Source organism: Manduca sexta, chromosome 4 (assembly GCF_014839805.1).
Source record: "Manduca sexta isolate Smith_Timp_Sample1 chromosome 4, JHU_Msex_v1.0, whole genome shotgun sequence".
Lineage (NCBI taxonomy): Eukaryota > Metazoa > Arthropoda > Insecta > Lepidoptera > Sphingidae > Manduca > Manduca sexta.
The window spans coordinates 6,280,667-6,307,654 of NC_051118.1; the positions used below are offsets into that span (position 1 = coordinate 6,280,667).

The 26,988-nt window shown below is 33.0% G+C and overlaps 2 protein-coding genes across 4 annotated transcripts in view; one reads left to right on the forward strand and one right to left on the reverse strand.

The window, feature by feature from the left end:
- The window catches only part of LOC115450848 (A disintegrin and metalloproteinase with thrombospondin motifs 16), a 198,858-nt gene that overhangs the window by 170,710 nt on the left and 1,160 nt on the right, over positions 1-26,988 (forward strand). For 2 of the 3 annotated variants that reach the window (XM_037440819.1, XM_037440815.1), the window contains exons 7-16: positions 8,693-8,828; positions 9,452-9,581; positions 16,720-16,862; positions 18,172-18,227; positions 19,584-19,710; positions 20,235-20,399; positions 22,107-22,223; positions 23,064-23,178; positions 23,684-23,796; positions 25,226-25,732. In XM_037440819.1, the coding sequence (XP_037296716.1) occupies positions 8,693-8,828; positions 9,452-9,581; positions 16,720-16,862; positions 18,172-18,227; positions 19,584-19,710; positions 20,235-20,399; positions 22,107-22,223; positions 23,064-23,178; positions 23,684-23,796; positions 25,226-25,721 (1,598 nt within the window). In that variant the 3' untranslated portion in view covers positions 25,722-25,732. The remainder of the gene's footprint in view (positions 1-8,692; positions 8,829-9,451; positions 9,582-16,719; positions 16,863-18,171; positions 18,228-19,583; positions 19,711-20,234; positions 20,400-22,106; positions 22,224-23,063; positions 23,179-23,683; positions 23,797-25,225; positions 25,733-26,988) is intronic. The other variant, XM_037440821.1, reaches the window with a different exon arrangement.
- LOC115450849 (homologous-pairing protein 2 homolog) lies at positions 11,644-13,825 on the reverse strand. Its single transcript, XM_030178969.1, has 3 exons — positions 12,919-13,825; positions 12,239-12,497; positions 11,644-11,827 (listed from the first exon to the last, which is right to left on the reverse strand). The coding sequence occupies exons 1-3, from the start codon at positions 13,139-13,141 to the stop codon at positions 11,692-11,694; spliced, it is 618 nt and encodes a 205-aa protein (XP_030034829.1). The 5' UTR covers positions 13,142-13,825; the 3' UTR covers positions 11,644-11,691.

Sequence of the window (26,988 nt, forward strand, 5' to 3'; positions counted from 1 at the left end):
ATTTGCGTATAAAAGTATTGTATTAATGTATTGTTGGTGTCGAGGTTTTGTCAGATTTCTACTAACAAGCGGAGTTAGACTTCGGTCTATCGCTTATCTAATGTATTGATATATTTTTGAAAAGAATTATAGTATTATTTTTAAATTCAGAAGGCGTACGTCGCGACAAATTAAAATAAAAGACATAAAATAATTTATATTAATTATTAATCAATTCTACATTATTTAGTTTATTTATTGATATAATGCAAGTAGTGAAAATGGCGCCTTACGGCATTAATTTCATTTCAACTAATTTATTGATTCTAAAATCATTACGACGTTGACATTTGAAAACCAACGCTAATTACAAAACAAATGAAAAGTTTATATAATTGTGAATAAAGAGACATTATTTTTTGTTTATAAGGTTAATATGATAATTAGTTAGGTAAAACAAAAAAACAAATGCAGTTATAAAATTGTTATTGATACAAATATTTAAAATTTAATCATCTGTAACATGATATAGGTTTGAAATATAAAACAAGGACGAAATATAAAGTCGCCATGTTATTACGGTAGAGATAACCAAAAACTAAATAAACTAATATAATTAAAACAAAAAAAAAATGACCATAAAGTTTAGTCTTTGATCTAATACTGGCAAGGTTACTTTAATAAAGTTTTTAAATATCGAATCATGTTAAAATTTCTATTTTATATTTACGAGGTCCATATTAATTTAATGGTAGTAGTAATAAAATAGTTAATAAAAGAAAACAAGTTTTATAAGTCGCTAATTTCTACAACACGAATGCATTGTTTTTTTACTTAGATGACATTCTTTTATTATGTATATAATCTTAAATATCAATGCTATTAAAAGATTAGTTCAAACTTGATACAAAAGGTACAAGAAAAGATTTTATACACGAAATTTGATGTAGTGTTTTATAAATAATACAAAAACAATTAGATTTAAAATTTTGTCGTCTTTTGTAAAATATTTCTTGTACCTTTTTGGACAATCTGCATGTAATAAACTGAGGGTCCTATCTCAAAATGGCGCCCTAACCTTATTGTTAAAGGCTATCTATTCGCTATTTTGTTCGTTGTTCACTTTTGTCAATGAACATAATGTAATATTTTTTGTCTTGAAAACTCTGTATACCGTGTACAAATAGATTTGTGAAACTAATAAAAAAATATATAATACATATACATTAAAAAATTAAATACTATAATTCTGCTATATGTTATCTTTATTTTGGTTGTTTCAAATTTTTTATATTGTGAGTATTGTTGATTCCGTGCGTCTCTTAGAGTTGACATGATTTTATTTTCAACCAACGCTCTTAGATAAATAATTTATTGAAGAATATTTTCGTAGCTTGAATTTTCAAAAATAACTCAAATTGATTTTTTAGGGAAATTATTCGTAAATCTTTTCATATTTCCACGAGTAAGTCGCGCGCCGCCATACATGGAATAAATTGCTCAAGGCTGTTTGCTCGTGGAGGGATCTAAACGACAATGGAAATACATACAAAAAGTTGACCAATAATACTTATCTTCTATAATCTATAGTCTATACGAAACTATGCTGCATTGTACTGTCATCCTTTTGGACTATGTCAAAATAAATCTTTTTCAGACAATAAAGAGCCCCTAAAATCTATTTTCGTCGAAATAAATATTCGCCAGACACCGAAGTACCCATAAAATTGTTTTTATTAATGTTCGAAAACGCATCCTAAAATTCTTATTTACCTACAGCATAGATTGGTCTTTCATAATATTATTAAAATTATAAATCCATTAAGTATATCCTTTTGACCTTAATCGAAATAATACAATTTCATAATAACACTAATTAAAAATCAACAAATAAACACGTAATCGTGTCGCCATTACGACATAATTATAAAAAATAAAAAATCATAGATTGAAATCGATAAGGCAATGTTTATATGCATTCACGTGTAGTCTGTCCATCACTGCAGACGTCACGTGCTGCATCCGATTAATCGAATATGATAAATAATCGACACAATCGATTATGTTAATATACCGGTCTCCGTGGCCGTCATGTTGATAATTGGTATATGTTGACGCCGGTCGAAGATGAGCAATATAATGTGTCAGTGCCTCATAGGTTCTAAGATTGAATGACTAGAAAAATTAATTAACTTTATAAACAAAAAAATATAGAGATGTGACGTTTACATAATTTCAAAAGTATGTAAATTAAAGTCTCTATAACAGTCGACTTAATTTGAAAGCATTTTTCGTGTAAATAAAAGTGGTTTATTCGTATAATCAAACTGCATACTTTTATGTATGTACCAATATACCCATAAAACATACATTAATATGAATGTCGTTTGTCAGTGGTAACTAGGAAATAGAGTGCAGATAGCTTAAGGAACAAACCAATGTTTAAAAATGTTATGTGCAATATGCCTATAACTAACCTTTAAGAAATCCTTAATTACGATTTGACTTGCCCGCGGCTAAGTTATGCATTTTTTTCACGTCAGTTATTTGATACTCATCGTTTTCATCTTGAGCTTCAAATCATAGCAAGGCCGTACCTAAACATGTAAAAGTGAGAACCAGCTCTTCGATTAATCGATTTTCGATAATTGACGCTCTACTTACATTCATTTGTAGAACTGTCATTCGAATTTGAAATCTTCGAATCCCTCACATTCATTTTGTCATTGCGTTACTAAATGAAACTTCATATTTGTCTATTGCTAACATTGTGTGGGTTCCATGAAGATAAGTATATTGTTTCATTTATTAACTCAATATCAAAATGACCCGGTAAATACAGTTACTATGGAGAATAATGTACTGCGCCAAATGCGCCAAGATTTATTTTATTAATAGCCAAAGTCTGGCACATAATTGACGTCAATGTGATAATTAAGCAGCTGTTAAAATTCCGGACTGATAACTATGATCATCGAGATGGTTCTTATTTGTTTTTGCTTTAAACTCATGCTGAATCTCAATTAGAATTAGTGCATGAGTATTTTTTTTATCAAAGTTTGGTGCATTATCAATCGTATTTTTTTCTGTGACGAGACCAAACAATTTCGACGAATAGTAAAGAGGAGTTTACAGCAAACATCAATTAAATTACTTGAAATTACTGGCCATTGTGCGTGAGTCCTGAGATATCAAATTAAAAATCATATCACATGTATATATTAACTTTATAAATTAGTACCACGGGCTGCATATCACTCAAACCGGAACACAATACTGTTTCGTAGCATTGAGACGGCGCTTCCAGCAAAATTGCTCGCTTATCGTATTTTTAAAAGCTATATTTTAGACTTATAATATATTGAGAAAAAAAAGATTTTGGTTGTGTAATTTTTTTTTATTGTAAATATTGTCTCATGCCATTAAAATTATTGACTCCTTGCAACTCCTCTTGAAGTAGTCATAATAATAATTTGCAATTAACACAATTTAATAAAGAACATTTCGTTAGTTTACAATTTTCAAAGACACATAAGATTGTTTTTTAAAGCAATTATTCGTAAATATTTGTAAATCCCCGCCCGTAGTTGTGCGTCGTAAATTTATGAAATGAATGCGCAAGACCATTTGTGTTTCACGCGGGAGGGCTTTAATAGCCCCATAGTACGGTACCTACAGATATGTGGGCCTCATAGAGAGGGAGGTTGTACAACTTACCTTCATAAATATGCAAATAGCTATCACACAAGTGACATATCAACTAAAACACGTGACTTAAAGGAAACGAAGTCACGCATGCCACATCCACGGGAAAAGCACATTTTAAATTTATGTAAAATGTCCACCCGAACAGGTTATCAAAAAATGTCGTGTGTTATTTACAACTAGACGGTGATGAAAAATAATTAGACGACGCCTGTTTGTCTGTTTTGATTGTTGGTTGTTTTTTAAAGTGATTTTTGTGAGGAATATTGTTTGTGTAAGTACTGTTCATAGACAAAACAAAGGAGACACAAAAGATCCATGGAGGTTAGGGTTTACTTAACTTTATATAGCGTTCAAAACTAGCTTAGCTCGCCCGTTTGGAAGAGTCTTTTCGAGATAAAAGACTACATATTTTGACTGTATTAAAGGCTTTGCGAACGATTTACTTCTACAAAAGACGAATAAAATATTAGACGTCTTTGAACTGTTTCTAGGTGTCTTACAAATGTAATATAGGTAACTAATGTAGCAAATAGTGTGTTATTAGATAGACTGCCTTAGTGGCATACTTGTACTGCACGCGCGGTACACCGCTTTGTGGTCCTAGGTTCGAATCCCAGGTCAGGCATAATGTGCCCGATATGGCGATAGGCTTGCCCCCTATCACATCATGGGACGTAACACACTTAGCGAAAAGTGGGTGCCCTGATTGCGTTTCTGCATATCCCTTTGGGGATAACTGCGAGATGTGATGTGTGTGTATTTTTATTTTGGCATTTAAACCATAAATAAACATATTTGTTTACTTGGTAGCATAACATTGTAAATGTCATCAGCTAGTATTTGTGAAATGCATGCATATTAATTTCAATAATTTTCACATAAAAATACAGAAAGTAAGGAATGCACTCATAAATTTTTATCATAGTGCAAAAATAAAAGAATGTAAATCAACTGTGGTCAGTTCGCTTCTTGTTTTACAAATATCCAAATTCATAACGATTTTTAGCATTCAAATTGTATCCAGTGACATCCAATGATATACCAATTTAAATAATTAAATCAACACTTGTTTGTAGAGTTCTTAAATATGCGAAAATTGCCGTATTAATATTTATATGTTAAACTATTTTGGAAAAATATAAACATAATGGTGTTAGCTCCTTGTAGCGTCAAGTTTAGTGACGTTCCATTATTATTTACTAGTAATTTAAACTTCGAACGTTTCCAAAACAGACTCTTTAATCAATGTTCGAATGGTAAATTCATATTTCGAAATTCGAACACTCTTTCTATAATACGTTACGGTTGCAAAAAGTATTTAACCTCGATATATAACTTGAATGAAACTGGCATGATTCAAGTAGATTAAACAGGGCCTGTGAAGAATGCATTGCATCTAAGAATTTATTGAGGGTTTATGTAATATCTGGCAGCAATGTGCTCTCAATACCTTGGGTGTCGTAATAGTAGTAAGTAGTAACTTTACCACAGACACATGTCTATGCAATAAGAACCAAAATAAGGTTCACATGAGGTATTAGAACTGACTCGATCGTTTTGATACTTGAATGAAATAATAGTCGACAAAACCTGTTATGTGTATACAAAAACCAGTTAGTTTATTACTAAGTTTTAACTCATAACATTTTTATCTTAAATCTAAAATCTTTCACAGAAAAAATACTTTCCTGTTAGCAGCATTTGTATTTACTAATAATAAATAAAAAATCAAGAAATAAAGTACGATACTTACAATCTATTTTACCGCCAAAAATCCTATATAATAACTATTGCGATTGTAAATAATGAAAACGCTTTTTTCATCTGAAATATGTATAATTATATGCACGCTATAAATAATGGGGAGCACAACTTCCTTCCCTTCCTCCATTAGTAAATAAACTACGGTTATTGTTAAATGCAATTAGTTATGCATTCTTACGAGTATGCTGTGTAACGTAATGTTATCAAATTTATTGCAGCAAAGATAAAATGTTGGCTCATCGTCGTAACATATTTTATTAATAAGGTTTTAGTGCAACAGTGTTGGAAACTGTAAGACTATAATAAAACTGCTAATCCTTTTGAATATCTTATTATCAACATTGGTATCTCTCAGAATGTAAGTATTTATATTCAGAGGTGGCCTTTGGGGGAGGCGAACCGGGCAACCGGCCGAGGCCTCGCGCGGTACCTCGGAGGACCTTATTTTTACGTCCTTACCGACGAAACTGTTAAAACAGGGGAACGTTTTTATACTCTGTCCGGGGCCTCGCGTCTGTTTCTTTTTGCTTTCGCCTGGGACTTCGCGTCGTTTAGGACCGCCACTGCTTATAATAATAATTATATTGAGCTTCGCCATCAGAGGAATTTTTATATGCATTGATGTTTTTAAGTTATATATAAATGTAAAAAGTATCTTTCAAAATAAATAGAAATATAACAAAAGTATGTCTATTTAAATTATATTGACATTCAAATCTCGTACAAAAATATTTGTTTCATATTATATCTAAACCGGCGATAGCCTAGTTGCGTGTGGAACGGTCTGCCAAGACGAATGTCCGCAGGTTCAAATCCCAAGGGCACACACCTCTGACTTTTCTAAAAAATCATGTGTGTATTATTTGTGAATTTATCGTTCGCTTTAACGGTGAAGGAAAACATCGTGAGGAAACCTGCACATCCGAGAAATTCTCTATAGGAATTTCGAAGGTGTGTGAAGTCCACCAATCCGCACTAGGCCAGTGTGGTGGACTAAGACCTAATCCCTCTCAGTAGTAGAGGAGGCCCGTGCTCAGCAGTGGGCAAGTATATAATACAGGGCTGATATTATTATTATTATTATTATATCTAAAAACATGCAGATCCTATTTGTTTATTTTTAACTATCTACATTGAATAGTAACAAAATATATTGTAATGAATTCATAATTTAGGCTGTGATTAGCAAAAGTTCGTGCTGTTCACATCACCTCGCATTTCGGCTTTCGGCCAACCCGAACTCGACCGACGTGTCACCAACCAGCGATATTGCGTCTCGATGACGGGGTCGTAAGGTCAAACCACATTCTTACGTCATCCATTATTTTATATTCATCATTATTAAAAAAAAACTCGTGATGTTCTGCGAATAATAATCGCCATTTGGGAAAACCTGCGCACTGTCGGCAAGCGACAGTCGCGCGGGCTAAATCATGTCAAACTGTCATATAAACTATAAAAAAATCTATTATAGGCTCGTATTTATGATAATGATTGGTGCTTTCGCGCCTTGACGCTCGGAGATTCAAACTAATTAACAACTAATTCCATAACGACTTTACAAAATATACTTCATTCACCAAAACACATCCCTGGTCGAAACCATTTCGAGATTTTTATAATTGCATTTTTTTCTTAATACTACTACAGTATTGCACTGTGATAACTTTATTAGTAAGTAAATATTCCAAAATGACTGTTCTTAAATGAAACTTGTATTCGAAAAATAGAAAAAAACAATGACTGATATTATTTTAGAATTTTAAATATAGAATTGAGTCGAAAGGTTACAAATTTAAATTCCGAAGATATAGTCATTAATTTGTTTTTTAAATCTTATGCAATTCAGTGCATATGCTCATCTCGTGCGAAGTTCAAATCTATCAAACATAGACAAATAAATTTATTTTAATTATGAATTATATGAGATCATAAATATTTCATTCGATTATCCAATTAAAACGGTCTTTTGTTGCCACTGTGTATGACCTTATTTTGCATTAAGGCTGGACAGAAGTATACTACTTATACACAGCCATTACTGCAAACAGGATTTAAATTAGTAAGTATATTTACAACATTTAGACTGTTGAAATTTCCTCATGACTTGTCACTTCCAGATCTTCTGTAGTGGGCAGCCATGATGCTTCGCAGTTCGCATTTTGTCATGCAATCATTAATTTGATTTGAATTCGATATGAAAAAAAAATAGATAGACACGTATGCATATCCCGTTTATAAGCTAAATAATTTTCCATATTTCATAATTTCATCAATAATTTTCTATTTGTAAAATTAATATCGAAATGGCAGACGCAACGAAAAAATGATCGCTTGGCGTCTTTCACTTATTAATTCATTACTATTATGAATATATGAACGAACAAGTGGTCGTCCAGTGGTCGGAATTCGACTATCGAATTTACATATTTGTAACGCATATCCAAATAAATGTTACTTTCCTGTACTCCTTTATAATATTATGGATTTTAATTATGTCCAATCTTACACTGCCATTGGCAAAATATGTTTGAAAAGAGGTACAAAGTTCTTTCTTCACGTATTAAGCAGATAATATTATATAGGTTTCGCGTACTTTTATTTGAATAACCTATACGACATAAGTTGTAGGTTAATAATAAGAGGCCCTACGAGATACTTCTCTAGTGTGCGGCAAACTTTAAAATAAAAACTAAAAACACAGACCACATGAGCTAATAAATAACTAGTCTCTTAATTTATTGGATATACTTCATGCACGATATTTAAAGCTTGTGCGATATCCATTCGCATTTAATTTGCATTTTAAATGAAGTCTTGTTAAAAAAATAAAAAACCTCTTCCATCTATGAATGTAGATTTGTCTATTGATCACGTATATAGTCTTACGTAGTACGTACGTGTACAAAACATTATTAGTCTATGGTACATAACTTTTAAAACTAAACTAAAAAACTAGATTCAGAATAAAATACCAAATTGTCTATATATAATTTTTGTTCCTATTTTTATCTTTGATGACCTAACGCTCTAACCAAAGACTATTAATTATATCTTAAAATTAAAATAAATATTAACATTCAGTGCTGTCTCAAATCTGAATATTTAATTGAAAATTAAATAAACATTTATGCGCTTCCTTTCCACTAATAAAGTTGGTATTAAGTTGGCAAATTGAATTTATTACTTTTTAATTTATATCAAGGAAGTTGGTAACGTTTGTTTATCTTTTTTATTGCAGCATTCATGGAGCCAGACCACTTGGGCAAGAGGTTTAGGAAGAAACGTTCTACTGAGACGCACACGAGGCGGAAAAGGGAGGCACCCTATGTGATATACCCCGAAATTCTAGTCATTGTCGACTATGACGGCTACAGGTAAGTAGAAAGCATATTCCTCCATCACTTTCTGTTTTTTAAAGGTTTAGATTGGGAAGAAAACTTGCAGATGACTTAGCAAATTTTAAAGGATTTTGCGTATCAAATCGCTAATGTAAACGCATCTGCAAGTTCTTGCGCAATATATTGCTGTATAGTTAGTCTAAAATTAACTTTGAAGAGGGCATTATAAGAGCTCATGGGCGATGGTGTTTGTCCACCATGAAAACTCACCTTGTCTTTTATTATAAAAAGAATTTACTTCATGCCTGTATTATTTATAGACAGAACAAGGTTTTTTCAAACGTAATGCTCAGCAAAAGTCCCAAAGAATAGTTAAGCAAAACAATTGTTTATGAAGCCTTAGTAATTTCTCAACACCCAATCGACTAATCGTAACTAAAAACATCACTACCAATGAATACAACTATTGCAAACAGCTATTATCTATTAGCCAAACGTAACCCTTTCGATTCTGTTAGTCAGTGTAGAAAGCCACTACCATCTGCGGTCGCTAAAAAAATACTGTTTGTCACCGTGGCCTTGAAGCGGCGAGATCGGTGCAAATCGCTAAAATTTCACAAAGTATTTACCTAATCTTGTATCGATTCGTTAATTTTTAGGTTACACGGTGGCGACAACGTTCAAATCAAGCGATATTTCGTTTCGTTTTGGAACGGTGTCGATTTGCGTTACAAGCTGCTGAAGGGGCCCAGAATACGCATATCCATCGCCGGCATCATTATATCGAGGGTGAGTTTAATCACAGACATTTTTTTTTATAATCGAATTTCGAATGTCGTAAATATTTTAATTACTCTTAAGAACCGCGTTAATAACTGCCAGTAAATGTAACAGCTATTTCAAGAGGCATTGAAGTTCCTAAATTGTATTTGTCATAAAAAAAATAAACCATAAATATTGCCATAACGTAATCGCCATAATGTACACAAAAATACTAGTAACTGATTGTTACCTACCCTATGCAATTACGGGTGGGTCTATGGCCATATTTTACGAAACCAATTCTAGAATTTTTTTAATTTTCACAATACTTACACTATTTTCTTGTTTAAATAAACCATGGAAGATAAAACATATTAATATTTAACTATGAGACTTGCCTCATACGTATTTAGACAGCGCGTCTTATTGCCACTATTATGAATAAATTAGCCACTTGTTAATCAAGTATGGTCTCGGAATAAAAGCGAACTAACTGCGTAAAGAAAATTAAAAAACACTTTTAGTATATGCGATCTGAACTTTGAGAATCTTAAATAATTAAGACTTTATGGATAGTTAAATTGTTGCCATGTACATCACATACGTGCCAATGAACGCTTTAGAAATAACCTTCGATTTCATCACAGACGAACGGATTAAAAAGTGGGTATAAATTGTCTATATTTAATAAGTTGCTTATGATAATACGTTTTGGCGGGAAATTGAACATCTGTAGGAATCGAGGTTTCGATGTGAATTCCTTGAGGTTTTATTGACAAAAATTACGCAATATTATATCATTTTAATTAACCAAATACATCAATCGTTTTTTTTATTAAATCTGCTAAACCTATGACTCAAATGATTTAGTTTCGGCCACCTGTGTAGATTTTGCGAAGTTGAAAGACATTAAATTTTGTAATAAAAAATAGAGATCATCGAAAGTCAAAAAGTCATAATTTATCTTCATAACAATTCTTATACACTTTGGAGTTTCTAAAATTGACTTTATACTGAGTCACATCTCATAAATTAAATCTGAGTAACAATTTTAAATACAGGCTACAGGAAACTAAAAATACCAGCACGCATTTATCCCCGAAAGGGTATGCAGAGGCGCAACCAGAGCATCAATTGTTCGCTAAATGTGTTCCGTCCCATGATGTGATAGGGGCCGAGCCTATCGCCATATCGGGCACAAATTCCAGACTGAGTGGAAAAACCCAAATATCACTTCGCCCGACATGGGATTCGAACTTGGATCTCCGAGCTCTGCTGTATCGCGCATGCAGTACAACTACGCCACTGAAGCAGTTACAGAAAACTAAACACGTTTTAAATAAAAATTGGACCATTTATTTAAATGGGTCTGTGTCGGCCATTTTAGAATAGTTAATTAATTCGGAGAAATATTAATGGACGGAAACAGAATATGGTGACGTTAATAATCGTCTTAATTCCATTCTACTTATGTTACATTAGACAAATGAAGGGACATGAATATATAATTCTTTTATCTTGACTATTATCACCATATTATTTAAAATTAATCGTTACGTATTTGACATCATCATTAAAGTGGCGAAATTACACAATTAAGTCGCCATATATAATTCAAGTTGCCGCGCTTTTTACAATGTGAAATAGTTTCGAGATAAAACAGTTTTGAACACATTTGTTTTGCGGAACGACCAAATTAGATGACGATGTATACATTTATACTCTACACTGATTTTGACCATTTTGATACTGGGAATTATTTTTTTATTATTGCTTTGAATGACGAGACGAGTTTGCCGTTCGCCTGATGGTAAGCGATATGACTGCCCATAAACAAGAAACACCAACACCTTGATATAAAGTATTGTTTGGTATTCCACTGCGCTCGCCATCCTAAGACATGAGATGTTAAGTCTCAGTATGTCCAGTGGTTACACTGGCTACAATATCCTTCAAACCGGAACACAACACTAGTCGCATTTATGCCAAGCCTAGATCAAATTTTTACCTTACTGAGGAATTATTAGAAAAATAAACTGTAAGTAGTCTACGTAAAATGGGATAATTTAATGATAAATAAAGACTCATGGGTAAAAAAATAATCGTGTATTACATAAATTAATTCATTTCGTTATAATCACGCGCTGTCCATTAGTTTGAATTCAACCATTTCGTCAGTTTCTATGCACAGCTCTTCTATTAAAGTCTTCTTGGACTTCGGATAGCCTTCTAGCACTGCCTCCAGCATTTCACATGAGATTCGCTTGCGTTTTCTGTTCGGAGGCAAACAATAGAGTTGAATTCCAAGGTTGCATTGTTATTTTTGAATTTATTTTATTAAAAGATAAACAATCTAAAGTGCTAAAGCTTGATTATTGCTAAATAAAATTCCTAGTAAGGTCAGGAGGCCCTATTCCGTCTACGGTGGCAAATCCGTCTTTTTGCGATTACGGGCGATCTAATCGAAGGACAGCTTTGAGAATTGTAGAGGTAGAAAGGGTATTTTTAACTATTTTACCCATACGATAATCAAAACTCTTCTACGATTAGATAGCCCGTAACTGCAATAAGACGGATATACCTCTGTAGGCGGAATAAGACCTTAAGCTTATATTTTGTCTCTATTCACCCCAGCATCTTTATTTACCTCGTCCATATAAATAAATGTATGAGTAGGTAATCACCTATATTCTTTAACAAGTTTTTCATGTTCTTCCAAAATAGTTTTTTTTTCCTCTGCACTCATGACCTCTGTAGAATTTCGCAATATCGCAAGTTTAGTTTCTAGTGCTTCTAGATTTTTCTTTATTAGATCTATTTTAGTTTTAGCGTTTTCGGTAGTCGGTGTAGAAGTTAAACTCTTTAGATTTGTTTCATATAATTTTAATGTTTTTGTTACATCTGATAGCTCTTGGGTGAGATTTTTTATTTGGGTATCGTAATCTGGAAACATAATAAATATATCTAACTAAATCGTTTTATGTTTTAAATATTTTAAAATAATTATAATAAATAAAATGAAGATTTATATAAATAACATCAAGAAAAGAAGTTTCGATGTTCTATCGTATCATGGGAATAACTTATTTATTTATGTTACCCTTCTATAAAAATTGGTGGCACCATAGTATAATATAATTTTATATTAGTTACAGTTTATTGTAAAGGAATATTATTTACACAAATAATAGATGGATATGTTTCTATTATGTAGTCTAAAACACAATATAATGTTCTAAGATATAAATAACTATATTTAAAATTCCTAATATCCGATTTCATTGACAAGTGGGAAGTTTTGCACAATATCAAATTACCAAACTGTTTATGATATTTCTATGATAATGTCAAAAGTTTTTTTTACCTTCCACATCGTTATCAGCAGCAACAACGTCAGGTTGTATAGCAGCGTATACTTTTTGCTTCCCATACAGTTTACATTTAATTTTACCAGACTCGCTTAAATAATCTAAAGCCTTTTGGACATTGCCCTTCGAATACGCTCCTCGTAAGTTCGCCGTAACGTCGGCACACGAATATGGCCGATTTGTGTCTTCTAAATATTTTAAAACAGCTTCGTTTGCCATATTTCAAACGTAATACGCGAAAACAAATTATTTTATGCTAAATTAATGTTTTTACAAATTGCCGCCATATTATGAAATGTTTCTTTTTTATAATACTTGGCGTCGCGGTCTGACAAAGGAAATTTTATTTTATACCTTTATCGATTCGTGCAGAATCGATATAAAAATTAATTAAGATATCTGACTTTATTAGTAGCTGGTCATAAAGCAATAAATTCTATAAATTAAAACATAAAAATATAATTATTTGTTAATATTTTATGTAAATCATTGTTTTCGTTAGCATGCAGATATTCCGTTATGGTGCATAATGTATCTTTTTTATGGGACCATAGATATTTTGTACCTACTTAGTTAGGTACAGGTTTACACACGTTGGACTTCACTTCACTTAATAGTCCTTACACCAGGTACATAATATTCACATTGCTGTGCCTTAAAAAATAATACCGCCACATCAAGAAAATAAGTTTACACAATTTAATTTAAGCTATCGGTTCCAGCCCAAAATTTAATTCTTATTACTAAATGCTACATACCCTTAATAATTAATCACAATATAGGTAATTTTATGATAAAGGTATAAAATATAATTATTATTTATAATTAAATTAGAAAAGAAACTCCCCGCACTCGACTAGCTTAGTAAACTAAAAGCGAAACCCGCACGACTTTTAGTTGTCATTAAAATATTGCGATTAAATAAAACATAAAATAATACCACATCTTTAATTATCACATGGAAAACAATTATTAATATTTTATTTTAATATCGCCATATTACAATCATCTCCGTTTAGGTCGTAACATTAGATTGATTACGTTTTATTGCCCCATTACCATATGGAAATTTTGTATAATGAAGAAAAGTACATAATATATTTATCGATAAAACCTGAATTGTTATTTATTGACAAGAAAATGTAGAATCGATTTGTATAAATTAGCAACACCTGCAATATTAATGGGACGGATGGTGCTTATAGAATTGTTTTGTGTGAGAATCGGTCTGAATCACATGTATCGGATAACCCATAGATCTGACAAAACAGGTTTTGTTACTGGCTGGCAAAATAAGCGGGCAATAAAACGCAAATCCATCGAGGTAGGCTGTATATAGAAAAGAGTTGCATGACAATAGTTCGTGAATAAGTGAAATTAATTCAGACAAAATAAATAATAATATTTTTAGGTACTTACAATCGTTTATAATATCTTTAATATCTGAAATAACATAATTATTAAGACTAGTGGACTCCCAGTGCTCGAAATTTAAGCAATTCATATTTTATAATTTTAAACGTTATTAAGGTTCTTCTGCACTTCTATACGAACTTTAATTATGCCAAATCTCACACTTCTCAAGAAGGGGTACAAGGTACATTATTCGCGTATTAAGATATAGATAAAAAGAAAAGATGAAATAGAAAAATTCAGTGGGATTTAAAATAAATTGATTAAACTAAAAATATGTGATAACGGGCCTCTTTTTGCAATCAAAATCTGCTTAAATCGCATCATCCATCGTCCATTAATAAAATCGAAACACGTGACTCAGACATTTCCTCACACCAAGAGCCTTGACCTTATGAAGATAGGAAAACATGAAACAGCAAATGTATTGAGATATACTTATGTACGTATTGAAAACGGCTCTTATCTAATATGTTTACGCACAATTTACTTCGATTGTTCTGTATAGTCGATACCTTATACAACTTTAGATTATAATGGAGCAGATCTCTAACTTTCTATCTCTATGCTGTACTCTATTTTAAGTAAGCTAATAAAAATGTATATCGATTTTGTCACTCGATTTTATCGTAATCGATTAATTTAACTAGCTGGCTGAATTCAAACAACACTAAAGAGGTTATAATACCAAAAAAAAAAACTTTATAAATAGAAATTCTGTCACTGGCCAGTCCTAGCAAAATGCTAACCGTAAATAAAACGACAGACCATTCACGTGTTTATATTAAAAACACAGTATTCGTTTAACATCAATGGAATCAGTCGATGTAACAAGATATCAATATGGGCTGTTAATCATGAGTCATCGAGAGCTGTCAAATAATTTACTTTAATAGTTACGCCTAGACCTGTCCATTGCCTGGTTTATCCTTGAATATGGATGCGATATGTTTAAATAATCAAGTAACAATAGCATTTGAGTTTAATTTACTCTTTATACGTATTTTTTATGAATGTGTGTTTTTTATTAAGTATGCGAGATGATTTTACGAATTCTATTTATTTATTCTATTATTTTTATCATTTAAAATCTAAAGTAGGAAGCATGATGAAAATTCGATAAAAAACCAACGCGATATTATAAGCCTTTGAAAGCCAATGGAAGGGCTAGATCTGAATTGTGAAATAACTAAATCGAGACGTAATAATATCTTTGTGACGTCATGATGAATTGCACGCCAAAAAAAGATGTAACGATTACCCCAATACGAACCCATTCTTTTACAATGCAATCGTTGAAGTATGAATTGTTGGAACATTTTTTATTTTATTGTTGATTTTACGAAACAGCTTTCTTTTCTTATTTTTGCAATTACGTGTTTCTTTATCTATTCGAATAATTGTTACAATCGAACATAACAAAATGCCCTATTGTGAAAATCGATTACAGTTTAAATTATTAGATTCCTCATTCTTTAACAGTGAATTCAAATGACTTATTCATATCGAAAACCAATATAACATTATGAATTCTAGTTATTTACATAAAAAATAAGAATATTCTATACTATATTTTGATTCCATCACTGGCGCCTTTAGCTATTATTGTATTCTAAGCTTGATATATCGAGTCTCACGTCAATATGTTAATGGGACATCTATTATTTAATCTTACTTATTATGTCATTCTTGATATTTAAATTGTTTTATTCTATTTACAAAATAAGATAGACAAACTAATGAAACCTTTCCAACTACTCCCTGACTTTATATTTTATACTAGCTGATCCGACAGACGTTGTCCCGTCTTAACTATGAATTTGCAGCGCGCATTCTGTCAATCGCTGACAGTTATTTCAAACAATTGACAGTTATATAAAATTAAAATTTTCGTTAAGTTTTCTCAAATTTTAGAATTTTCCGCACAATTTTTTTGATATTTTTCTTTCATAAGAACCTTCTCCTGACAATAACAAACACAACAAAAAAATAATAATAGTGAAATAGGTCCAGCCGTTCACGCGTGATGGCGTGACCAAGGGAAATGGGGATTCATTTTTATATATATAGATATCGTTGAGATATGAAGACAGATTCAATAATCTTAGAAATTCGCCAAGGTCACTCGGAGAGTATAGTTAAAACAATTATTTCATGTTATTTCTATATTAAATTTAATTATTAATATTTTTATATATTATAGTGTTTTAATAAATTTATTGTTGGATTTGTACACCGCTATAATCTACCTTTAATGCACTTTGTTTATGTCTACACCACTCTAAAGTTGATTAGGAGAGAATGCCACCAGTCCACCTTTGAACATTTATTATGAAGTGCTAAATAAATAAAAAAATACTAATAAAAATCTATTTTATTTACAGGGTAGAGACGCCACACCCTACCTCGAAAGGAACAGGGTAGGCCGCGACGCTATAGATTCAGCCGCCGCGCTCACTGACATGGGCAAGTATCTGTTCAGGGAGCGACGGTTGCCAGTCTACGATATAGCTGTTGCAATCACCAAGTAAGTCATTTACTAAGTTTGTCAAAATTTATTTAGTTTTAAAAAATATATTAATCGGACATTATGTTTTGCCGTAGAGACTGTATGGACGCAATTTCCTTTGCTAGTTTTTATAAAATTTTGAGATTCGATTTTTGAATAGCAAGGGCGCATTTAAAATTTAAATTAGCCGCAGAATTTAAAGTAAAACCATTCCGATACAGAAAAATCACACAGTAGCATTAAGAACCAGTTTGGTTTTGTGTTTTTAATTTTTTTAGTTTACAAAGTGAACTAAAAATATAACAAGGAGTATAACTTCGCAATAACTATTACAAAACATGACTGTGAGCATAATTTATATGCAACATTATGAAAAGCCTCTAACATTTTGAAATGATCTCTACATTTCATCAGAATGGATAATATTCAAATTTTATTACACTCAGTAAATATTGAATTGACACAAACTAGAAATTACCATACGGTATACAATTTTGACAACCATAAATACGCCATCTTTGGTAATTCGAAGGCACTGCGTTTGTGATCAAACGATATTTTAAAAGAAATATATTTATGATTGACCTTAATCTTGAATTTTAAATGAGTTTGTCATATTGTGTTTGATTTCCACGAATTTTGTGAATGGAACGGATATTTTCTTGCTTTTTAACAACTTGTTCAGACACGTCAATAAATTAAGTTTTGTGACAAAAATGTGCCTATTTTATGGATCAAGATTGAAATATACTCCGTAGACGAATAGGAAAATAAATTGATTATAGTAATTCAGAAATCCTCCATTTTGAAATTTCTTATATTTCTAACAATATAATGAGGTAACTTAAATATAATAACCATTTTTTTTCTGCTGCTCTATTACGGATGTTTACAGGTGACTGCGGAAGCGTAAGTATGTATACATTTAGATTTAGCGCCATTATTCAAGTTAGTATTTATTCAGCCAAGTTCAATGATGGTTTGATATGAAGACATCCAAACTAATTTGACCAACAGGTATGACATGTGCCGTCGGCGGAAAGGTGGTCGCTGTACCAAAGGCACCGCTGGTAATTTACATAAAAAGAAATAAAAATTACGATGGACTGCGATTGGTATAACAGTGGCTTAAGAGTGAAATTAATTTGGCTTTATAATTTACGAGGTAAAGGATTTGGTAATGGCGCTGAATATTACGTTTCTTTACACGCGCAGTCGCTTACACAATGAACGGATATTGCGTTTCCAACGTGAAACGAAACGTTTTCAGAAAAAAGGAGTTACGATTCTGTTTATTATAAAGTCTTTTGTTTCCATAAACTTTCAGACTAGACATGTGCAGAAGACAATATCCGAACGAAGCGTGCAATAGAGGGACAGCAGGTAGGCGTGTGTTATAGAAATTTTACCAAAAAGCACGCCTTCTCTACCATCATATGTCCCTTACCTTTTATTCACAATTTTTCATCTTTTTTCACCACTCGATGTTGTCCACATTCCAATTTTCATGTTCGCACCCTGTGAATAATATTCTTTTCTCTTTGTATCCACTCTTAGACATTTTTAATTGTAGTTCTCTCATTAGTTTGTCTCTGTAAATATATAACTGTCCGTATATGTCTAGCTTAGATCTCGCACAGTATGTTTATATTTTTATACGTTTAATTCCTAGTATATAGTTGTTTATATTGCTGGCTTTATCGATAATTATTATTTAATAGTACAGGTTGTAAATTCTTATAGTAATATACATTCTTGTAGTACTATATAATTATGGTACCTTATTTATTAATGATCCTTCAATTTGATTGGAAGTTAATATTATTAAACTATGTCGAAATCCTGTTAATGGCGATGGACACGATGACTGTGTTCATTACTGGTACATCTATTGCAATTGCAGTATCAAGAAAGTTGCGCAAACTAATCGACTAGTCTGCCCACCATACTCAAATAACACGAGGACACGGTAAAGTCAATTAGGTAGTTTATTTATGTTCTACATAAAATAATCGACAGATTTATAGTTTTGATCGTAAATGGCTGTATGCAAACACTTTGGCCACGGCTGCAACTATTAAAAACATAAATCTTACATAAGAAAGCGCGCGAAAAATATTTTTATAAGTCAATTTTATTTTATTGCTTTTATTGACGAGGTTTTATGATTATAAACATAAATGCATGCAAAATTATTGCTCATTTTATTATAGTTCAAAGGTTTATATCATACGTCATGTGTTATTGTGTTATGAGCGATTATATTTAAAATGTCGCTTATGTTTTTAATCACGTAGTTTACGTGCTATAAACTAACAACTCGCTTTGCATGATTAATATTATTTGCATGTTTCTTTTTTATCGTACATCATCGTGTATTGTAAGTACAAACTATATTTTAATTATATTTAAATAGTTCCTGTTTGTAATTATTGTTTATGTACCGTCATCAGCGAATCTTGTAAGTAGCATACTTTTCATGGATTCCGTATTATCCTTTCTACATTTATCCGTATATCCAAAACTTTTCACTTTACCAATTTCCTACCGCTTTGTTAATTAAACTTCACTATATGAAATTAATTTTCAATAATACTTTGATTCTTAAATATAAAACAAACAGAATTTTAAATTTAACGCACAAAAACTACATCATACTGTTTAAAAAAGTTTTATTTTTCTTTTTACTAATAAAAGATATTTAAGTAAATGAAGATACTCATTAATATTATTACTTAGGATTCGCGTATGTGGGCGGCGCGTGCGTAGTGAACAAGAGATTAGAGAAGGTCAACTCCGTTGCCATTATTGAGGACACCGGCGGTTTCTCTGGAATCATTGTCGCTGCTCATGAAGTTGGACATTTGTAAGTATATTTGGTAATTTTTACGTTCTACCCATTTTTTCGTTGGTAATTTTTAATAAATTTGTGATGTATTTATTACCTACTATTTTATGCTATAAGTAACAGTCTAAATACATTTATATTAAACTGGCTTTTACCTGTAGGCCCGCCCGCGTGAAAACATTTCCGGGATATTTAGCCTATAGCATTCAAGAATAATGTAGCTTCCTATTAGTGAAAAAAAATAAAAAATCAGTTCAATAGTTCCTGAGATATGCGCATTCAAACAAACAAACTCTTCAGCTTTATATATTACTACGGATTAATATACCATTAAAGCACGTAAAGCCGTTGTTCCTGCGCCTGATCTCTCTCCGGTCATGTCGGATTACCGTCTCACCGGATTATAAGAATGAATGAACAGAGAGTGCACCTGTGTATTGCGCACACACTTGTGCACTATAATATCTTTCAGGATCTCCGTTGAGATTGGCCGCCGTGGCCGAAATTCGGTTAGGAATCACAATTTACCATTTTCCTTCCAGACTAGGCGCAGTGCATGACGGCAGCCCCCCTCCCACGTACCTCGGCGGTCCAGGAGCTGAGAAATGCCAGTGGAAGGACGGCTTCATCATGTCTGATCTCAGGCACACCGAGAAGGGATTCAGGTGGTCGCCATGCAGTGTGCAGAGCTTCCATCACTTCTTAAAGTAAGTTGTAGATGAAATTAAACCTTATATATACTCAGATAGAGTTCAGAGTTAAGAACATATGAAGGTGGTGGTGACTTGGTTAATGGAAATTCAACCTTATTGGTTAATTATGGCTGATTATGCTTGATAGTTCCAAGTACCTATAGTATATGCAAATGGCTAAAAAATATATAAATTCAATTAGATATTTATAAAATGAACTCTGCAATAGCTAAACAAAAAAATATCAAACTAAGCACTTTAAAATCTTTGCGATGTTTTTACATCAGCAACTAATTTATTATTTTACCTACGATACAAATTACATTGATTAGAATAACAATAAATCCATAAGAAATATTAATTTATAACGCGGCTTATAATATGCAATAAACATGTTCAAGTCATGATGCCACACACGAAGGGCGATTAAAATGACAAAGGTGAAAAAATACGTATTTAATATCATTCTATTAAGTATTGACAGCTGATCGGACATCAAATAAGACTTTTCCGAAGAGAATGGTTCCACGATGTACTAACCTGTATAAAAACCACGATAAAATCCGAAAAAAAAATTATTTTAATTAGACATTCGCGTAAATATAAGAAATCATACTACCGTGTATGTTGAACATTTAATTAGACGAAGCGATTTTCTTGCGGCAATTTTTTTGAGGCGAGTCTCGTCTCTCAACCTGGGCAATTGCTCCGCTATTATGTACCGACGGGGCGAGTTTTATACCGAAGGCTCTCACGCATTACGTTGTAAATAAAATAATGATTTAACAAGGGATATATTTTAATGAACAAGAAATAAAAGGTTTTTTTTATTTTTATTTATGATTTAATTAACATTATTGGTTTAATAAATATACATATAAACATTTCTAACATTTTTTTATATAGACAAAAGAAAAAAAAAGCCTTTTCGTGATCGCTTATATAAAGACTCGCAAAAACTGCTTTTATGATAAATAGCTTTTGGCCGCGGCACCACCCACGTGAAAAGTCTTCAAGAGATAAAAAAAAGGAATGTATAATAGCACTAGGAAGTAATGTAGCTAATTAGTGAAATAAATTCAAAACAAGTTCAGAAGTTACAAATATTAGCTCCTATACATAAACAAACTCAAAATTTTTCCCCCTTATAATATCAGTTCATTCATTCATTCTTTCTGTTTCTATAAAGTTTGTACATAACATTGATATATTACATTGAAATAAAACTAAAAAACTATTTAAACGGATTTTATCGCGATTTTTTATATTATTATTTTCTCCCGACGTTTCGAAGACTTTGCAACCTTCATGGTCACAAAGTCTTCGAAACGTCGGGAGAAAATAATAATATAAAAAATCGCGATAAAATCCGTTTAAATAGTTTTTTAGTTTTATTTCAATGTCTAACATTCGCGTAAACATAAGAAATCATTATTGATATATTATTTGATTTGGGGTAAACTAAAATGTGAAGTTCTTGGTCGAGGACTATCTCCAAAGATACAGACGCTTAGCCTACTTCAGGAGATAGAATCAACACAAAAACCCCTACAACCACCACAGTCAGATACTTATTATGTACTGTACTAGTGTTTAAGTGCAACGTATTATTGTAATTTACCTATGTAACTTGTATTAACAAAAGTGGTGAGACAATAAATGACTTAGTTAAAGTTCATAGATTACTGAGTAGGTGTTCTGTACGGTTTTGTTTGTGTGCAGCGGCGACACGGCGACGTGTCTGTACAACTCGCCGCACGAGGACGACTCGCTGCCGCGCGTGCTGCCCGGCCGCCTGCTCACGCTCGACGCGCAGTGCAGGAAGGATCGAGGCACCAGGTACCGCGACACACACACACACACACACACACACACACACACACACAAACATAACTTTAAAATTTATTTATTTAACTAGTTTATAAGAGTAAAAATGCTGTATGTTTCAAATAAAATAAACTAAATACTTTCCCTATCAACATGGGTGTATAGATTATTTCATCCATGCAGACGCGCCCCACTAATTTACCTTAGTGTTTAGTGTGCGTGAGCAGCAAGAGTGTAGACGCACACTATACGAATAGCGTCGGGAAACATGCTTTAATTTGTCCCCTTACCCCGCGACACCCCGCAACAGCACTACTCAAAAAGTAGTGGGGCGCGTCTTCGTGAATGAAATGACGAAAGGCCTGGACCACACAAAACGTTCTAAGATCAGCCTGTGTTTATCCGGTTTTGAACAAACATAACTGTGTCGACTGACGAGGGATGAGCTTTATTTGAATCCCTCCTAGCTGAAGTCCGGTCCACGCAGCCAATCAACGGAGATCAGCCAAATACCTAGCAGATATTATAGTGCACAATTGTGTACGCATACACAGGTGCACTCTGATCCTCCACTCTCTTTCCCACATTTACCACCAGAACAGTGGGGTCACTTAGCCGCATAAACAAAAATCATGTCCGTATAAACAAATTTTTGCAACGTTCGTGTTGCAGCGTGTCTCGCCCTTCACTCTCCACTCCATTAACCATCATGTCAGTGGAGTCACTCGCGTATAATCAAGTATAACAAATGTGTGTAACGTTCGTGTTGCAGCGTGTCTTTCCCTACACTCTCATTCCCACTCCATTAACCATCATGTAATCAAGTATAACGACTGTGTACCGTTGTTGCAGCGCGTGTTTCAAGGACGAGCGCGTGTGCGCGCAGCTGTTCTGCTTCGACTCGGCGAGCGGCTACTGCGTGGCGTACCGGCCCGCCGCCGAGGGCTCCACCTGCGGCGACGGACAGGTACTACGCACAATTATATTCACTGACAGCTCTTAATATTTTTGGTGGTTGTCTGGAAGAAATTGATTTTAGCGATAAGAGCGCCTATTGATGTACTAGTTATAGTTAATTTCTATATAGGTTTTTTTCTTTTACTTATGTGGTGTTCAATAAAGAATTATCTATCTATTTTTATGTATGTATTTAAAATAAGGTCTGTTATGTTTTTTGGTAATTAGTGTACTACTGGTAATGATTTTAGTCAGATGTGAGAAATGATAGTGAATTCAAATATGTCGTTGATTTTATACAATAATTAACCGCAAGAGATGGTAGTTAACGATAAGTTTAATTTATTAATCTCTTCTACCTACCCTTATTTTACTACGACTTAATAAATTGTTAAAAACATTTTTAGAAAATCAATTAAAATTTTAATTCACAGATCGTCTGTCTAATCGTATGTCTCTGTGCCAAATCTTGGGTTATGTCAACTTTTTTTTAATACTTACCACGTCTCTTCCAGTACTGCATCAACGGGAGATGTATAACGGAACACGAGAACATAATCCCGGACTACTCGCAGCACACGCCGAGCTACGTGCGGCCCGACGCGAGCTACTACAACAACATCACCAGGTCTGTTCGGGACATTCCCCTGGCCTCATGGGTCTCATATTAATGTAGGAAGACAGGGGACATATTGCATCAGATACTAAAACCTAGTTTGGATTGCGCTATTTTAGTCGATTGGGTTAATTCAGTAACTAACGTGTCTGTAGTAATGTAATATTATAATATAGGCCCTGTAGTATATACTGTCTCACTGCTGGGTACGGGCCTCATCCACTACTGTGAGGGATTAAATGTCTACTACGCTGGCCTAATGCACATTGGTAGACTTCACACACCCTCAAAATTCCTGTAGAGAACTTCTCTGGTATGCAAGTTTCCTCACGATGGTTTCAACATAGCAAACGATAATTCACAAAGAATACACAAATAATTTTAGAAAAGTCAGAGATTCAAACCTTGGGTTTTAAACCTGCGGACATTCGTCTCAGCAGCTCGTTCCACACCCAACTAGGCTTTCACCGCTTTACTAATAAACTCGTCAAAATTCTCAATATTAAGTCACATTTAATTACTAAATTACTTCGTACTCGACTGAAATAATAGCGCAGTCCAAACTGGGCTTTGGATTTGTGTCAGTATCTTCCTCCCCCGTTTTTTCTATTAACATACTGCAGACAGGGGACTGATTGGTCCTACAAGCAGGATATGCAACCTAAAAGATTTATTTGTACTGTAACAAGATATGGTTTATCCACATTTTTATCGAAATTAACTGCAGTTAATCATTGAGTAACAGTACAATTCGTAATAAATAGATTAGGGTCCTTCAAGCAGAATATATAGGAATATCAAATATGATTTATTATTTCATTTAAACAGGACAGTTATTGCCTATTTGTAGCCTTATGGATACAGATGTTTGATTATCAAATAACTTGTTATACATGATACAATTTACAGCGAGATAGTAATGGTTGACAACTCCGATTGATATATGAACAATTGGTCCTTCGAGCAGGATAAGTATAAGAAATACTGCAACACATGTATGACGTTATAACCCTGTTATGATGTTAATATATAGAATTTTTAAAAGGATAGTAAATTAAAAAACCGAGCATTGACTAGTGTTATAATAATTTAATTTGTAGAATAAATGTTTTATATTGAGGATTACTGACTGAATGGTAAGATTTGGTCCTAGCAGCAGGATATGTATTTAATCTTTGTACTAAGACAAAAATTTAAAACACGTGCAAAAACTTCAAGATGTCTTATTCTATGTCAAAGAGGATTCTCATAATTAATGGAAGATGGCAAATATATTTGATTTACATGAACTACTTAAACATCACAAATAACTTATGTACAATACTGTATCTACAAAAACCACGACACTGACACACAAATGAGAACACCCACACATTCTCATTCCAGTCAGTGAGTGTGCACACGTACTAATAAATTATTTCTGTTACAAACACACACACAGCTACGAAGCATCCACACAAGCGTACGTAAGCACTACAACCCAACATTCAGACTACAAAAGCACATCTAGCTACAAAACAACAGGAATATCGACAACCGAAGACGCATTCAAATACTACTTAACAACGAGAAAACCATACGTGTTCACACAAACAACGAAACTCACAGAGAGACCAGTGACGTTCCTATCGATAAATAAATTATCGACAACCAAAAATCCGTACGATTTCAAAGATTTCACCACGCCGTCGCCAGCGACTACGAAGCGTGGCTTCTTCAAGAAGGACGATTTGGACAGCTTCTTCGGTAGATCTACGACGCGAAGTTATCAGGACAAGGGCGTACAGCCTGTGTTCAAAATTGGCACTTATTACACACAAAAATCGAGCGATAATTCCATAAGACCCGATGCGAACTCGCAGCAAGTTCAGATCGAACCGGCACGGTTGGTCGCGTCTTACCAAAGGAATCTGACGGGCGGACTCGTCCCGCAGTAGATTTACGATTGGTAAGGAAAGGGATTGGGATCATGGCGTCATCATTCATGTCTTGACACGTCTCATGTCACAAGATGTATATATCGTATAGTCACTCACTCACATGGCACGATTGTAGAAGCGTTATCTGTAATTAATTAGTTATTAGGGCGTTATGCAGGGCTCGTCTTAGCTATTCGTGTACCACTGAAAAATATTTTTGGCATCTCTTTTTCCAGCGATTTTAATTGAAGAACCAGTGTATGGCGCCTTCCCTTTTATTAATTTTTTCTGCAAATACGCGTTATCTCTACCAGCACTTGATAAGTGGAACGGTTATGTTGTTTTCACCGGTCTTACGTACCAATGTCGACACTCGGGAGCATCATCCAATGCTCGTTCGTTGGAATGTGGCGTGTAGGGCAACAGACCTGACTGCCCCCGCGTCCCCTAAACCGGCACTGGCGTAATGTTATAAGGAAAGTGATGCTGCGACATATTACAGAGGTCATTATAAAGTGTTGTAAAAATCGGTGCTATCAGTAAATTGAGTTATTTACATATTATTTTCATATAGTTTGAGATTTGAAGTTTTCTTTTGAAGGTTTTTTCTTCATTTTATTAAGTCTGAAAATATAATTTACTTCATTACAACAACTAAGACTAGTATAATATTATAGAATACTACCCATAAATGATACAATGAATGTACATACTAGATATTTCGTTTGATTCGCTTCTACAAGTGTCAACTACGCATGACGGGCATGACTTCTTCACAAACACATACAAATTCAGACTATCAATGTGTGTAACACTTATTATATTATGTATTTACTATTTGTTATGTTGTGTGAGTTTCATTCCTCAGGTGATTTGTCTTATCGATGTCGATAATCCTTCATTACCCACGTCTCTACGTTCTGTTTCTTTTAGTGTTGATTTTCATTTCGCGTCTTTAGTTTTAAGGTTTTATGTTAATGTCTATATATTCATTATATTAAATACATTAAGAACAATATTTAGGTTTTCTATTAATATTTTGATAAAACGGACATTCTAAAAAAATTTAATTTACTTCGATATTATTTAGTTTTTATAATAATTGCAGGCTCACTATTACAAGGTCCATTTTTTTAACAGCGAATTGTCTGTAAAAATTGATCTATTTTCTTTTACTTATAGTATACTGATGTAACACTGTATGGAAGTTATAATTAATAATTTTAATTATACATAACTTAGATCTATAAATCATTTACTAAGCTCGTTATACTATTTATTTTAT

Coding starts and splice junctions, on each gene's coding strand:
- LOC115450849 (XM_030178969.1), bottom strand. CDS start 13,141: ATGGCAAACGAAGCTGTTTTAAAATATTTAGAAGACACAAATCGGCCA. Junction 12,498..12,918: donor TGCTGATAACGATGTGGAAG/GTAAAAAAAACT, acceptor TTATGTTTCCAG/ATTACGATACCCAAATAAAA. Junction 11,828..12,238: donor AAACTTGTTAAAGAATATAG/GTGATTACCTAC, acceptor GCCTCCGAACAG/AAAACGCAAGCGAATCTCAT.